Below are 17,174 nucleotides of genomic sequence, written 5' to 3'. Positions count from 1 at the left end.
ACATAGACCAGTCAGCTTACCTCAGTCATCAGCCATTTTCCACCCAGGGCGAAACTCAGCACCTCCTTAAAATTGCCCAGGAATTCATGACCTTTATGAAATTTAGGGAGATCAGCCAGGCATTACAGACTACTTCTGAGGCTTCTCCCAGTAAAAGAAAGAGGGATGTTTCTTTTTAGGAGGAAGATGATTAATCAGGATCTGAGGATGAGAAAGAATTCTCTTACTTGGAGCCCCTCCCTCCTCACTCCTGTACTGACTATGACTCGGATGGCACCTTCTGTTCTGCCTCTCCCCCAGAAGATTTATCCTTTGGGAGTACCTTGCTTAAGATGGAGGGGGCCTTTCACTGGGAGAGCAAGGAATTCTCTCAGGCCCAAGCCCATTACAGGTGGCTTTTAAGTATGCCATCTCAGGCCATTGGTTATTCCTCCAGTCCATGTGGTACTAGATGATGTCTTCAAAGACCATCTCTTTGCACCTAGACACTCTCCCACCTGTCTCAAGGAAACCAGATAATTTATATAGACTGCTTGACACTCCACAAGCACGTCTGCAACAACCCATAAGCCGTTGCCCCTTTAGTGTCAGTTGAAGTCACTGAGCATGCCCTTATTCCTGCTGTTAGACGTCCCTTACCTAATGACAGGGAAGCGAGATTACTAGACAGGTTTGGAAAAAGACTTGTACATCTGCTATCCTCTCTATGAAGGCCCTCAATTGCTAATTTCACATGTTAAAATACTTAAACCCTTACAGGAACAAATCATTACTAAGGCAAAGTGCATTGCAGACAAAGCTTAGAAGACGGTTAGAGCAGTACTCCAGGTTCTCAAACATTCCCTAAAATTTGGGTTTGACACTTTAGATGCATCATGCGGAGCAGCTTCTACTGACTCTGATATTCGCAGACACACCAAGTTGATGATCCAACCACTTTCTGACCAAGTGAAGGACGAAGTCCTGGATGCCCCACTAGATAAAGAATTCCTTTTTGTGCCCGCTGTAGAGGATGGTTTTGAGAAATTGGGCAAAAAGAGGAAGCAAATAAAAATGTGAAAGAATTTTATTTCCCTCCCGCCCCTAGATATATTAGGAATTATCATTCTAAGCCATGCCCTTTGCCTACTAGGCAAGAATAAGGGGAGGCGCATCCCCAGTCAAAGAGGCCAAGACGGTCAAGAAGATGGCAACCTGAACAACTTCCTAGACCTGGGGTATCCAAAGACTCTGTCCCCCCAGAGAACAGCTGTGACTGTGCAAAGCTCCCACCTACCCAGTACAACTCCTTCCCAGCCCCTCCAGTAGGAAGACTTTCTTCCTTTCTGTACCAGTGTAAACTCATCACCTTGGACCAGTGGGTCCTAGACGTAGAAAAGTGCTACTTCATTCGATTCAGAGAGAAGCCCCACTTGTTAGAGATGCTACAGGTACCAAAAGACCAAGAGGGCCCCCCCCCCCCAAAATCTTGCAAGAACTTTTGCAACAAGAATCCATTCAACCAGTCCCTGCTGCGGAGAAAGCAATAGGATCATTTTAGTCCCATGAAAGGAAGGCACTTGGAGACCAATCTTAGACCTCTCAGAGTTAAACAAGTTCATGAATATTCCCAAATTCAAAACGTTGACCCTTCAAAAACTGGTACCCATGATCTTTCCAGGAGACTATGTAGTTCCAATAGATCTGGAGCATGCCAATTATCAAATTGCTATTGCAAAGAACACAGGAGGCACCTTCAGTTTGTAGAAGCAGGGTCTGCAGTATTGGTTCTGTACTTTACCATTTGGTTTATCCAGTGCACCCAGAGTTTTCACTAAATATAGCCATTGCAGAACACTAGGAGTGCATGTCTATCCCTACCTGGACGATTGCCTTATCCAGGAAAAATCCATCCTGGCACTTCAGACATCCTTACAAGTTGCCATGGATAGTTATCATAGGGTAGAACTGGCTGAACTAACTCCTTATGTATCTCTGTGCCAGCCTCAGAAAAATTTTCTTTCCACACATTGATTCTCTGTAAAACAAAAGTCCTACCACTGTCAAAGAGGCAAGTTTTTTTTTGACACTTACTACACTCACTGTCAGCATCAGCAGGCACTGCAGTGAGTTAGGATACATGGCATCATGCATCCATCACTAATTTCCAAAACTACAAAGGAAGGAAACACTGTTCTCTCCCTGTTCCACAAGAAGAACCCCTGGAGGTCCTGGTGGCTGAGTTTTGCCCTGGTAGAAAGGGGGACTGTATTTCGCTGGTAGAAAGGGGGACTTATTCCTGTGCAGGCCTTTGGCAGAAATTTGGCTTGTGACAGTTATAGCATCCTGTGTTGTGGGCCAGAGCAACACCTTGGTAGATTCTTTGAGTAGGGACCTTCTAGACCCCAACAAATGGATGCTAAAAAGGGTGGTCTTCCTGGACCTCACCCATCAACCCATCAATGGGGTCAGCCCAGTATAGACCTTTTCACCTCTTATCAGAACAGATGGCTACTATGTTCTGCTCCAGAACCCAACAGACAGAGACATAGAGAGCAGATGCATTTTCCTTCAAATGAACAAGCCTCATTCTTTATTTTCCACCATTTTCCCTGATTCCCAGGGTGCTGATAAAGGTAAGGTCAGATAGACTGAGCATGATACTCGTAGCCCCTTCTGGCCAAGGCAACATTCGTTCTCCCTCCTCTTGACTGTCATTGAGTGGAAATATTGCATTTTTCCACAAGTGATAGATCTACTTGCCAAGTTAAAGGGGTCTGTCACTCATCCTCACCTGACCACCAACAAGCCAACAGCTGGGAGGATTGGTTTCTGACCCCAAATAATGCAAACTACTCTGCAGAAGTACTATCAATCCTGAGAGAGGCAAGAAATCCAAATACCAGGAAATTATGCATTTCCAGATGGAAAGGGTTTTCTTTTTGGTGCAAGAACAAAGACATTAGACCTCAGAATGTGGACATAAACCTAGTGTTGGAGTACCTTTCAGGATTGTTTCACTGAGGCCTTTCTTATTCCAGTGTTAAGGTATATGTTTCAGACATCTATGCCTGTCTTGCTTCTCACCCCACCATCTGTTCTCACCCCTGTCTGAAATAATTCCTAAAAAGGTTCATATACCTAAGGCCCCCATGAAGATTATCTTCTTTGGAGCCAGCAGCTTCTGCTCCTTTAAAGATTCTCACTTGGAAGACCAACCTACTGACAGCCATCACTTCAGCCAGGCAGGTCTCAGAGCTACAAGCCCTAATTTGCAAAGAACCCTTCACTGTGTTCCATAGGGACAAGGTAACCCTAAAAACTATCCCTTTCTTTAAGTAGTGTCAGAATTCTCGTTGAATCAAGCTATTCACTTGATGGTGGTCTTCTCTGACCCAAGTTCCCAAATAGAGCAGAGCAACTGCTAGTGGCCTTTGCAGAATGAAAAGAAGGCAGACCTGTCTCCAAATAGACCATCTCTAAGTGGATAGCCAACTGCATTTCTTTCTGCTACGCCCACCATGGTAAGCTGACAAGCTGATATCAGAGCCCACTCCACCAGACCTAGTGCAGCCACCACTCCCTTCCTTAAAGGTGTCCCTACGCAGGCCATCTTGGAAGCTGCCACATAGGCATCTGTCCACACCTTTACTAAACATTACCATTTAGACAATGCCTCCAGGGCTAGGGCAGGTTTTGCTACTGCTGTCCTCCAGAACCTTCTCAGGGGCCATCAGAGGGCCTTCCCCCATCCCCAGCATGTAGCTTTGGGAGTCCTCCCAAGAACCATTAATGCAGTATTGACTATGAAGAGTAATGTACAGTTGTGTCAAACTTATCATAACTGTAGATGTTCAAGTAAGCATTTATTAGACTAACTTGCCTTTAATTTCTCCACAAACTAAAATTCCTCTAAATATTAAATTATTGTATACTTTGTATCGATTCTTAACCAGTGTTTTTATATTATGTCTTATTTGTTATACTTATGTAAATTGCAAATGTTTTTGTTTTATTTTTAAAGATTATAAGATTATCGTTCTTCAAATGTTTTGTAATAATTTGGAGTTTTTTTCCCTAGGCCTGTACTGAAAATGGGTTTCTGTCTAGTCGGACTTTCCTACTAATCAAATGTCAGTAAATAGTCAGTGTTGCAGTACAATCTCCCACCCTCCGAACACTCTATATGCTGGCCTCTCCCTCATTCCTGTGGGGGACAGTTAGCAGAATGGTTATTCTCCACCATCATCCCCTACTTCTACTACTGTCACATAATTGGAATCTTCTCCTATCCCTCACTAAAACTTTGACATCTGTGAGGGTTGTGCTGTCCTACACTATCAGACTGATGTTCACTGCCTATAAAGACCTGAAGGTACACTAACATACACCCGTCTTATACCCTGACATTGGGACATAGGCTATCAGATATCTGTTGGCTATGGATGATGAAAAGATTCTGGAAATTTGGCCAGTCTTCGGTTTCTGCATGGCAAGAAGACTAAGAATCATAGGTTATATGTTCATAGGTAGGTACTAGGCTATCTGCCCAAGGGCATTTATAAGCCTAGCCAGTGTGTGCTGGCTTTCACCGCCCCATTGATTAATTAACTGAGCCTCTGGCAAGCAGAGCCAATGAAGTGATCCCAGAGGTGTATTTTCTATTACCCATCCACTTGTCAAGGTTTCTCTTGAAGAGTGTTAGTGAGGGCTCTGCCTAATGTAGTTAGGAATTTTGTTCCAAAGCATGAGGAGTCTCTGTGACAGGAATCTATCCCTCCAGCATGTTCTATTTATTGTTTTGGTGAGATTTAGCTCACTCAAGCGCGTGGCTCGCAGTGACTTGGATTTCTTTAGGTGGAGCATGCCCGTCAATTCAGAGTTGGACATGGCTTTGTAAGTCAGGCAGAGATCACCTCTGCGTAAGCAATATGCCACTGAGTACAGCTGGAGTTTTTTCAGTCTGTCTGCATAGGTCTTTCCAGCTGTTGGAAGTGTCTTGCGAGGTACATTCCAAATGGGGCATTGTACTCTATGATAGGGCTGATGAGTGACAGTGCTGCAACATTGATCTACTGGAACATCTACAGTTAAGGGAAGTGGGACACAACTGTACTATATTCCTTCATTTGTGAATAAAACTTCCCTGCATAGTATAATTACTTCTGTTTCTCAGGTAACTAAATGTTCTTTAACACAGTGTTGTGATTCTGCTGATGCTGTATCCAGAGCAGCTGTTACTGGCTCAGTTACAAAAAGACTTTCTTGGTTACATTCAGAAAACTTACTTGAAAATGTCATATATGAGATTATAAATTCTCCTCTTGACAAAGAGGTATTATTAAGAAGTCCTGAAAAGATTTGATGAAAGAAGGAAGTTAATTCAGGGTGTTGCCCAGATATTTCAATCCTGCTTCTCTAAGAATTTTCCTTTAAATTCAGGACTGTTTTACAGGAAACAAAACAGGCCTTCTCAGAAAGTTAAATGCAAACAGATTTTCAAAAAGTAACAGCAAGGAGGTTCAGAAAGGGGGGGTCCAAACAAATTACAGTCTAAAAAGTCTAGAAAGTCAGTCTGTCCCTCCTAGAATCCCCCCACCCCCATTCCACCGGCAATCCTTTAAATCTTACCCTAACTTTAGGTTTGTGTTATTTTCATTGGCGTCAGATAGCATCAGAAAAATGGGTTCGGAGAATTATTCAGTGGGAATACAGATAGCAATGGAAGTCCCTTCCTCCATTCCAGGTGAGTCCTAAACATGTGCCAGATCAGATTTCTGTGTTTCCACTAGTCATCCAGTAATGTTGTTCATAGGAATCATAGAACTAGTCCCCTAGATCAAACAGGGAAAGGATTTTATTCCAGACTTTTTCTTGTGCCAAATAATAAACAAATTTGGTATGTCAAAGTATAAAATGTTCCATTTGTTGCTACCCATCATACCTCCTCCTCAGTTTTCTGGTAAAATTAAGTTTAGAAGATGCTTATCACATTTCAACTTCTCAAAGATTTCAGATGTTTTTTTAAGCTTTTCTGTATTTGACTTATATTTTCAGTTCTCTGTATTGCCCTTTGGATTATCTACAGCACCACTTGTATTTATGAAGTGTCTGGCACCTATAGTACAGGTTGCAAGTTATTTATTTTTCCATGTTTAGATGACTGACTTATATTTGCAGAGTTTTTCTCAAAATGTCAAAAATCTCTGATCTGGGCAAAGATCTCCTCCACAGGCTGGGATTCCAAGTGTACATTCAGAAATCTTCTCTCATTCTCCTTCTCACAGGATAGTATTTTTGGGATACTTTCTGGATACATCCCTCAAGAGGGCTTTTGTTCCTCTGGGCAAAGTAGATGTTTTCATAGAACAGTTCCTATTCTTTTTTCAGTCAGTCTCTCACTTCAGCCAGGGAATACCTCAGAATCCTAAGTTTCATGACATCTGATTTTCACCATTACTCTGGCCAGACTTCACATGACGAAAATACAGTGGTTCCTCAGATCAGTCTGGTCCCAACTCTAGCACCTTCTATTTTTTCAGAGTCCTGTGCTAGGATTTGTAAAAAGAGAGTTGCAGTGGTGGAAGGTCCATATATCTCTCAGTACTGGTACTCACTTTTCCACTTCCAGCTCCAACTCAAGCTGTAAGCACAGATGCCTCAGACTTTGCTTGGTGAATGGGACTGTAGGACAAGTGTAACAGACCAATACACACAAATGTCAAAGAGATGATGGCAGTAATAAATGCTGTCAAATCACTAGATCATCTTTGGATTCCAGGACCTCAGCAAGTTATCACAGACAACACCACAGTGATGTACTTAAAAAGAAACAAATGCTAATTCCTTTGCAGATGCAAGCCTGGGCAGTTTTATTTCAGCACAGTCGGACCCTCCAGGCTTCTTACGTTCAGTGAAAGCAAAAGACTATCATCAACAATACCCCACTTGGGCATTGTTGACTAACTCATGAGGTTAGGTATAAACCCTTGTGCCACTCTGTGGATAGCCAGTGAGCTCATGGACAGGAACTATTAAGTTATACTCTGGGAATCTAACTCTACAAAGAGGACAGTTACAAGTGAAGCCCTCAGGGACTGGTCCTGGGGCTGCTTCTCATTGATCTACTTCTCTGATGTGAAGGCCAACATCAAGGGCCTCTGATCAGATTTGCAGATAACTGCAAGCCAGGAGCAATCATAAAATTTGCTACTAACAGTAGTGTTCCCCAGGAAGGTTTGATACAGACAAATAACTCATGTCAGACCCATGGACTAAAACTAAATGCCAAAATTGCATAATGGTATCCTTTGTGAAGTCATTCATCCTGGTTACTATCATATTGACAGCAAACCCCTAAGAGTCGACCTGGTAGTCAGGGACTTGGGGACGCACGTAAATAGTAATCTAGCATTTGACCATCGCATGTCTACAGTAGTGAGGAAATCATTCTTTGTATAACTCATAAACAAAGATATGGCCTTTAGGTCCATGGAGGTTATTGTTTCACTGTATTTGGCATTCATCAGACCTATCATTGAGTGCAATGCCCCCTTTGGTATGTACCTAATCATGCACATCTAACACTTGAAATATCTACAGAGGTTCCTCACGAAAAGAATAAAACTTGTAAGTAACACACCCTATGTAAACTGCTTCAAAGCCCTATCCCTGTATTCTTTCTCCTACAGGCAGTGAGAGGACATCTGTGCCTGGCATGCAGTGCATTGTCAAATCCCAACCTGATGGACCTCCTGCATATCTTCAAAACAAACAGCACCAGAATTAGTCATTCTAAACACTTAAACCTTGCATGTGAGCCTGCTGGAGAGACAAGTATGTATCAGGCTCCCCTATCCATGTGAAGCAGAATTCCTCCCTAACCCAGTTCAAGTATGTAACTTGGACAGTTGCATGAGGAACAGGAAATTTATCCCTGGCAGCTATGCCTCTAATGGACAAAGACAGCCTGTAAATAGTTAATCTCTTAGGCCCTTGCTTGTAAATGTTTTATCTCCTAACCTCCAGCTTACACTTATCAAGGGTATCAGAACTTGTCAGGGATTTGGAATACATTGCTAGGCTTAAAAAGGCCCCAGTGGTCATTAGTCTTCTATACACCCATGAACCTATGAACAAGCTGAGCAGACCAGGACAGACCTTCACAAATGAAAATTGAACTCTGGGGTCTTCTGAGAACTGATTCATCTGTGGAGCACTAGATCTGTTTGCCTCCAGTTAGAACAGACTGCTATAGAGATTCTGCACCAGGATTCCTTGTAAGCAGGCCTGGAAGACGGATGCTGTTTCATCCCCTTGGACGGGAACATTCTTGCATGCATTTTCAACCTTTCCACTAATTTCAGAGTCATTCTAAAGATTCAATGGTAATTGTGGTGACCTTTTGGCTGGGGCAGCAGTAATTCTTTCTCTTGAAAATGTGATTACCACAAGCCTCCCCACAGACTGGACGTACATAAGACAGGAGTTAGTTTGATGCACTCCATTCTGAAATCTCTTAATATGACTGCCTGGATGGCAGATTGTTGATACCTTTTAGACCCAATTTTTCTGAGAACATGCAGTAGGTATTAAATAATCCAAAGAAACCTACTACTAGAAAAACGCATGTGGGTAAGGAGAAAATATTTTTTTGTTGGTGCCATAGAAAGAACTAGGAGTTATTAAGGCCCAGTTGTCTCTGGTTCTATAATGTTTGTGTGTTAATATCCTCTGGCCTTTCTTTATTCATTAGTCAAGTTTCATTTTTTGGCCATTGTTGCTCATCTGGTCAGGGTTCTGTTCAAGCAGCTTTATTGCACATAAACACATCAGAAATGAGGCTTTGTAACTTAAACTTAAGCTTATAAAGAGACTGACTACCACACTCATACATGTTAGCACTCTGGCTGTTCTCTCAAAATGGCACTGCTGCCTGCGCGTGCCCAGTATTTATATGCACATGCTTACATCTGGAAATGCTTCTTACAGGTACATACACACACTCTGATCTACATCCTCCCTCTTTGAGAAATGATCCATGTACGAAATGACAGTATTCAATGACATGCAATATATAGAAATGATCTTTTGGCATGCAGTTATACAGAACTATCTGACATGCCATCATACACATTCAGACACAACGTAAAACAATTATGTCCAAGTTGCTCTCTATTTTACACTAGGTCTTGAAATATGACCTGACCGTGTAACATAAAAGACAGAATTAGAGCTAGCAACGGAGATGGTCTTCAAGGAATGTTCAACTTTGGGGACCTCTGGGACATCATCAGGAACTAGAATGGATACTGAGACGCATTCTTTGGTACAAACATTGTCAGGGTTGCTCTGAGATCTAGAGTATGTATCACAGGTACAATGCTGCAATATCATATCTGATACAGATGTCTGCAATTTCTCCTGTAATCTATGCCCTCAGATTCCACTAAATGGGATCTTGGCTCAGTACATATACCTCTTACTTAACCAATTCAATCAATGCCATTTTGCTGTTTGGATCCTCACTGTCTCTCCTTCTTTTAATGGCAAAGATATCTGCTCATTTTATCATAGCTGGACTTCTGAGACGAATGCTCCATAAAAAGTTGGGCTTTGATTGCTCAGTTGTTTTTAGCATTAGACACCAACAAACTAGAACTGATAGGCAAGGTTGCTCTGGTTTTCCTAAATAGAAGTCGCTGAGCAGGCAAGCCAAGTAGATTGTCACGGGGTATATTTCTGAGACTGAGTAAATTCAGGAAGATATCAGTATTGTCGCACTTTGACCTCTCCAGTAGTTGCTTTGCACTCTGTTCTGCATGTTCAGCAAGGCCATTTGACTATAGATATTCAGGACTGCTAGCAGCATGGATGAAGTCCCACACTTTTGCAAATCTCTGAAACAATTGGCAGGTAAATTGAGAACCATTGTCAGAAATAACTTTGTGTGGACTACCATGGATTGAGAAATTACATTTCATATTCGTAATAACAGCACTGGACGTTAGGTTAGGTAGCAAATCGATCTCAAACCAGTTCAAATAAGAGTCTACCAACACTAAGTAATGTTGACTGTTCCAATCAAATATGTCAGTTGCTACTGTTGACCAAGGTAGTTCAGGAACTTGGCTTAGCTGAAGTGTCTCTTTCTGCAAATGTGGCTTAGTAGTGCTGCACACTGAACAAGAAGAAAGCTTTTTATCAATGCGTTTTGCTAGAGAAGGCCAAAATACTAGTCCTTTCACCCTTCTTTTGGTAGAATTGGAACCTGGGTGGCCTTGATGTAAACTCTGGATGCATTCACATTGTAAGAAAGTAGGAACAGTAACTTTGTGACCTTTGAAAATGATACCATCTTCCATCAGCATCTCATCTGTATATGGAAAGTAAGGTTGTACTTCTGGTGGTACACAGGATTGTTTCGACAGCCATCCTACATTGATGAAGTGGTTGAGCTTTGCAAAATTGGATCAGTCTTTGTATGATCTCTGCTCATCAAGTCTCGTGTTAGAAAAATTATGCACTTCCATGACATCAAAGTCAAAATTCTATGCATCAAGCTGTTCTGTGGTATTTCTGGGAGCTCTGGATAAGGATACGGTATCAGCAAGATAAAGAAGTTTACCCTTTGTATAGACCATTTTAAAACTGTACTTTTGCAATTTGAGCATCATTCTTTGTAGTCTTGCTGGAGCGGAATGCATAGGCTTCTTTAAAATCATGACTGGAGGTTGATGGTCAGTTTCTTTCTGAATAGCTCAGCCATAAATATAATCATGGAACTTCAAACATGCGAACACAATTGCCAAAAGTTTCTTCTCAGTTTGAGCATACTGCATCTTCATTTGGGTAAGAGTTCTAGGTGCAAAGGCAACAGGTCTGCCCTCTTGAAGAATAACTGCACCAAGACCAAACTGTGAAGCATCACAGGAAAGCACTACTGGTTTGTGGACAACAGTATCTTAATGTAGACGGGTTAGCAATTTGCTGTTTGAGGTTATCAAATGCTCTTTGGTGTTGCTCTAACCATGACCATGCAAAATTTTTGCATGTTAACTCTCTTAAAGGCACTGGTAACAAAATCAGGGATAAATTTGCCCAAATAGTTAACCATACCAAGAAAACGCTGTAGGGCTTGGACATTGTCTGTAATTGACATATCAAGAATGGCTGCTTGTTTAGAAGGATCTGGTTGTAAGCCTGTACTGGTAAATAAATGACCTACATAAGTAACTTCTGGTAATTTTGATTGCAAGCTTTTCTCCCCGGACCGCCACTGAAAATGGACATGATTCCAGTCGGACTATCCCGGTCAACAAATGTAAAATAAAATGAAATAAAAAAATGTACATTTCAGAGGACTGGGTTTTAAAGTCACTTCACACGTTCCATCCAGAACTTTCCTGAGGTTTCTGTCATGCTCTGCTTCACCATGTCCTCCAGCCAGTAAATCATCAACTATTCTTGCACATGGGTAGCCTGAAAAAATTTGCTCCATTGCACTCTGAAAGACTTCACTGGCAGAATTTATTCCAAAGGCATCCTGAGGAATCTGTATCTGGCAAATAGAGTACTGAATGTAGTCTGTAGTGAAAATTTGCAATCAAGTATCACTTGCCAAAATGAACTCTCTGCATCTAAGACAGAAAAAACAGTGACATTTGGCATGAGGGTTGCAATCTCCTCAACTGTATGCATAGGATGATGAGGTTGTTTTAATGCATTAAGTCTCTTGGGTCAATGCATATTCTGATTTCATTAAATTTTTCTTATGAGCAGCTGCCATGGAAGACATCCCCTCAATTGTTTGTGTGACTGGACAAATCACACCTTGGTTCATTGTTTTGTCTAAATGGACCTTGACTTTGTCCTGCATAGCTATTGGAACTGTTCTTGCTGGTCTGACCACTGGACTGACCTCTGGGTCTACTTTCATGGAGTACACAACAGGAAGTTTGCCTAGCTTTTCGTCGAAAATATTGGCATACTCTGAGAAAATAGTATCACTGAAGCTGGAATTGGGACGTGCTTATATGATGTACTTTGTTAAAAGAAAGCAGTTTCATTCTTTAACTGTCTCTGAGACCTAATAATGACTGCACAGGTCTTCAGGCTACATAAAATTACAAGCTGTAACTGTTCCCAGTCGAATAGCATGAAAGCATTACTGAGCCTTCATTTTGAATCTCTCTACCTCCATAAGCAACAAGATTCACACAGTTGACCAAATTAAGTTGCTCACCAGCCCTCACTTTAGCAAATGTTTCTGCTGACATCACATTACACTCCAAACCAGTGTCTGCTTTGAGCTCTGTGGGTTTACCATTGATCAGGACAGTACAAAATACTTCATTCTTTGCCAACAAATCTACTGCATTAACCTTTTTACCGACACTGATTCACCATCTACAAAGAAAGTAGGGTTGCAGCTCTATGCATGATCAACTTGCTTTTTTGTGTGACCTTTCTTAATAACTGAATTAAGCTTGCCTGATTTACAAAACGTTTGAAAATGGTTAAATTTTTGTACACTTGTGGCACTGCTGACCAAATGCTAAGTACTTCTGTCTTTTAGATTCATGGCTCGCTCAACAATTAAAACAGTTAACAATAAGACTTGACATGGGTTTTGCTGATTCACCCTTATGCTGTGCTGAGCTTGCCCTTTTTACTGAGCTAGTCATGGAACTTGGTAGAAAGCTACAGGCTTTCCCAGGAAATCCCATAGGGGCTGCAACTGCCATGTGCTTTGGCCTGTTTCTGCTTGCCATGTGTTGCATGCTGTCTACGTTTGCTCTAGAGGCTGTTGAAACCATATTCTTATCACTTGTAGACATACTTGTGTGCCTTTCTGTGAGCTCATGGCTTAATGTTAAATCACTGTCCCGAAGCAACATCTGTCTCACTGCAGCACTATTAACACCACACACAAGCTTGTCCTTCAGTAACTAATTTTTCAGGTCACCAAATCTGCACGTTTTAGCCTTGTTTCTCAAGTCAGCGATATAAGCAGCAAAAGTTTCACGTGGCTTTAGGTCTCTTGTATAAAATAAGTGTCTCTCTAATGTAACACTTGTCTGGGGGTTGCACATTTCTCTAAATTTATGTTTTAAGCACTCAGGGTCCTCTCTGGATTTAGCCGGTACCACAGTATGGTGGTTCCCCCCTCTCCTGCATATACTTCTGGTGCATACATCATTGAACGCTCTCTTTCAATAGCTTCTGACCCAGCTAAGTTAAGCAAAATGAATGCCCTTGTACATGTATCTTTGTCAGAAAAGCTGCTTGTATGAAAATATCTTATTCCTGCTCAAATACTCTCCAATTCTCTGCTATATTATGATCAAACACAAGTGGACTTGGTCTGCAAAATGTCTTTGCCATATGAAACATACAGTAGTGAAGGTGCTTGAAATCCTGTATGAACATACACACATAAATATATATAGATATGCCAGAACTTTATGCATGTACTTGTAATTATGCCCCTTAGCACAACAAACTCTTTGAAATAACTGCACTTTGCCAAATAAGTCTCCGTAGCACAAGGATACTTTGAAATCACTGTACTTATGAAACCACTTCTTATCAGTGTAAGAAATACTTCTAAATGACTGTTCTTTGTGAATAAACTGTACACGGCAGAAAAAGCACAGAGTAAGAAACACTGGCGGCTTTCTGCAAATAAATGCACACAGCACAAGAAACTTTTCAAAATGGCTGTTTAACTGCAATTTTCAATATAACTGTACTTTGCACACAACTAGCTCTTTGAAATAATTGCATTGTAATAAAACACACACTCTGCAAACACTTTGCACAGTCTGAGATACTTTGAACTATTCTAGTTATGCTTTGAATGGCTTCTGTCAATGCAAAATAGTAGTTTGTGCCCAAACACGGTCTATTACTAAAACTCATACAGTCGCCTTACTCTTCAAGCTTAATTTGCCCTTTTATTTTACTTGTTATGCCCTTTTTATCTCTTATCATGCACATTATACTTTTCTTGTGCCTGTTTTACTTTAAACATGCTCATTAATGCAAACCAAAGATAGTTCTGAGCCCCATATGAATAGTTTTGCTAGTTTTATCAAATATCGTGGTTTCAAACATTTTGTTTAATTAATAATGCAGTTTGTGCCTTTCGTTTACTTAATAATATGTTTTGTGCTACTCATTTGATTAATAATGCATTTTGTGACTTGTAAATTTGCTGTTTCATTTTATTTGCCAAATAAATCATTTGCGCTGTTTTCTTTACCTTTGGCTTGTTTCTGGCCCTTTTCCATTTGTCTGAGCTCCGTTTCACCCAACCTGCTTAGTCTGCCTTCACCTTCAACTCTGTACCTAATGGCTCATAGAAGTAGCTCTTCTAATCCCACTTCTGACACCATGTCAATCGTCTGGTCAGGATAAAACAGATGAACATTCATGGGTTCTTTTCAAGCAGCTTTATTACACACAAACACATCAGAAATGAGTCTTTGTAACTTACATAAACTTATAAAGAGACTGACAACCACACTCATACATGTTAACACTCTGGCTGTTCTCTCAAAATGACACTGCTGCCTACACGTGCCCAGTATTTATATGCACATGCTTACATCTGGAAATGCTTCTTAAAGGTACATACAAACGCTCTAATATACAGCCATTTCTTTTTGTCTACTCATAGATTCCCCCTCCAATTTGATTTCTGAAGGGGTTTTGCATATTCATTTACCTTCTTGGAAATCTTTATCTTGTTTTGGAAAAAATAACACCTTTTCCTTTGCAGCAAGCTTATCAGGCTGAATTGAAGTTCTTAATTTAGAAGACAGTGTTACTTATTGCTCTGACCTCAATACGAAGATCATCTGAGCTATAAGCTGTTATGATGGGTAAAACTCACCCTGTTTTATGTAAAATGAGATAACTTTGAGAAAAAATTCTTCAGTTCTGCTAAAGTGGTTTCAGAGTTTGTTGAGTCAAACTATTCATCTCTGTCTACTTTGCAGAACCTCAAAATGAAAGAGAAAGAATCTTGCATATTCTGGATGTCTTGACAGAACTATAGCCTTCAGAAATTCTGCAACAATTTTGAACAAACAAGGGGGAACAAGGTCAAACCTTCTTTGCCTGCTGGCAGTTATGCCCGGAGAGCTAGCCTTATAGCATTCAATGATACTTCAGGCCTTGTACATCCCTTCAGAGCAAAACATAGCAGCAAACACAGTAAGCAGACCCCAGACAGATCCTTACAAGTAGAAACTTTAGGACAGACATCTTCCAGGATTTGGTCCAGATGTGGGGAACAGCTCAAGTAAATCTGTTTGCCTCCTTTCAAAACAAACAGGTGTAAATATTCTGTTTGAGACATTCTTGTGACTATCATAAATGGGAATCATTTAATGGGAATATTCCTTAATGCATTTCCTTGCTTTTCAGTGATAACTAAGGTACTTCTGAAAATTCAGAAAGAATTGCCGAAGATCTTTGTGATGACTGTCTTTTGTCCCAGGAAAAGTTTGTTTTTCCTTTTAATGGAATTGGCCAAGGGCAATTACCTGAAGCTTCTTCAGACCTTGGATCTCCTCACAGAATGTCAAGGACATCTGGTGCAGCCCAACTTAGAGAAATTGCTCCTGACAACCTGGATGATTTTATCTTGATATCTGTTAGGCATTTGTTCTATGACAGTGTGCAGCAGGTATTGAAGGTGGCAAGAATGCAATTAGAAAATCTTACATTTACAAGTGGAGGAGGTTTTCTAGGTGCTGCCTAGCCGATATAAGGCTCACTATGGTGTCTACCCATCTGGTTTTGAAATTTTATGTGAGCTGCACACAAATTACTTGACTTGTGCATCTATCAAGGTGCATCTTGTGGCTATCCCAGCTGGTCTGCCAGTGGATCCCCCCTTTGACACTTTGTGGTAGAACAGTTTATGAAGGTATTGTTGCACTTGTGATCCATTTAAAAGCACATTCCTGCTGTTCTAAACTTTGTTCTTGAAGGATAGATCTTTTTCTCCTGTTGAACTTGCCTTTCAGCCCAATTTAAAGTTCATCACTTTGAAAACTGTTTTGCTTATTGCTCTAATATCTGAAGGTGAGTCTGTTTACTGCAAGCTGTCAAGGTGTGCCAACCTTATCTGATTTTCCATAAGGACTAGGTTGTTTTATGCAGAATAGATCTTCCATGCCAAAAGTCGTTTCAGAATTTGGCCAACATCAAATCTTCAGTCTCCCAGTTTTCTTCCCATAACCTGAAAACAAGGGAGAGAGGATTTTGCATACCTTGGATGTGCACAGGCAGCTCAGGTACTACATGGAGAGAACTCTTCCCTTGAGGAAGGCTGAACAGCTGTTTATGTCCTATTATAGGGCTAAGAAGGGTCTGCCTATCTGTAAGTAAACAGTTTCTCATTGTTTGCCCTGTGCAATGGTTTTTTGTTATTTCACCATGGTAAATCTATTCCAGGCAAGGTTAAGGCACATTCCACATGAGCCTTATCCTCTTCTGCAGAATACTGGAAAGGAGTGGACTCTAGAAGCATTGTAGAGGATGCAGTCTGGTCCTCTGTTCATTCCTTTACAAAGCAGTACTAACTGGATTCTTTCTTCAGTTCTTTTACAGGCTTTGCGAAGACCATTCTCCTGGGGCACGTGAATCCTTATCCTTCCTCCTTCCCGGTAGGGTAAGCTTTGGAATATACCCATATACCAGTGTGGCAGCCTGAGTGATGAACGTATTTCAGTTGTGTGAGTCCTATTTACCTGTAACAGTAGATGTTCAAATTTCATACTGCCTGAATCGTAGCACCTACCCACCACCCCCTTATTGTATATACAGTTAGATAGTATCCAACCTTGTTGTGTTTTGCTTGGCTTTGATTATTTGTGTTAGTGTTGTTTAGCTGTGTACTGGTTGGTTTCAAGTATTTTTTGCTTCTGATTCTTCTCGGTTATTCCTACTTAGCACTAAAAACCTGAACAACTGATTTCCTGCGACAGGGGTTAGGCTTCCACTGATGGGCTCCACAGGGAGTTAGAGAAGGGAATTCTGAGCTCTAAAATGTTGCCAGTGTGGGTTTGTGCAGGCACAGAACCTGTATATAAAGTGAGGCAGTTTGAAATTCGAACATTTACTGTTAGTAAGACTTGCACAGCTGTAATATATTTTTTTTACCTTTCATCTGTTTCCAA

At 41.0% G+C, this 17,174-nt stretch overlaps 1 protein-coding gene across 4 annotated transcripts in view; it reads left to right on the top strand.

Annotated features, from left to right (window-relative positions):
• TGDS (TDP-glucose 4,6-dehydratase) overlaps positions 1 to 17,174 on the top strand; it is a 750,932-nt gene that overhangs the window by 306,870 nt on the left and 426,888 nt on the right. For 2 of the 4 annotated variants that reach the window (XM_044073003.1, XR_006365114.1), the window contains exon 6: positions 16,595 to 16,666. The exons of the other annotated variants lie outside the window; for them this stretch is intronic. In XM_044073003.1, coding sequence (XP_043928938.1) covers positions 16,595 to 16,666 — 72 coding nt within the window. The remainder of the gene's footprint in view (positions 1 to 16,594; positions 16,667 to 17,174) is intronic. 4 annotated transcript variants of the gene reach the window in all.

The sequence above is a fragment of the Protopterus annectens genome, chromosome 5.part1 (genome assembly GCF_019279795.1).
Source record: "Protopterus annectens isolate FY-2018-M chromosome 5.part1, PAN1.0, whole genome shotgun sequence".
NCBI classification, from domain to species: Eukaryota; Metazoa; Chordata; order Ceratodontiformes; family Protopteridae; genus Protopterus; species Protopterus annectens.
Note: the sequence above shows the minus strand (reverse complement) of the source record. Positions and strands in the feature narration are given on the sequence as shown.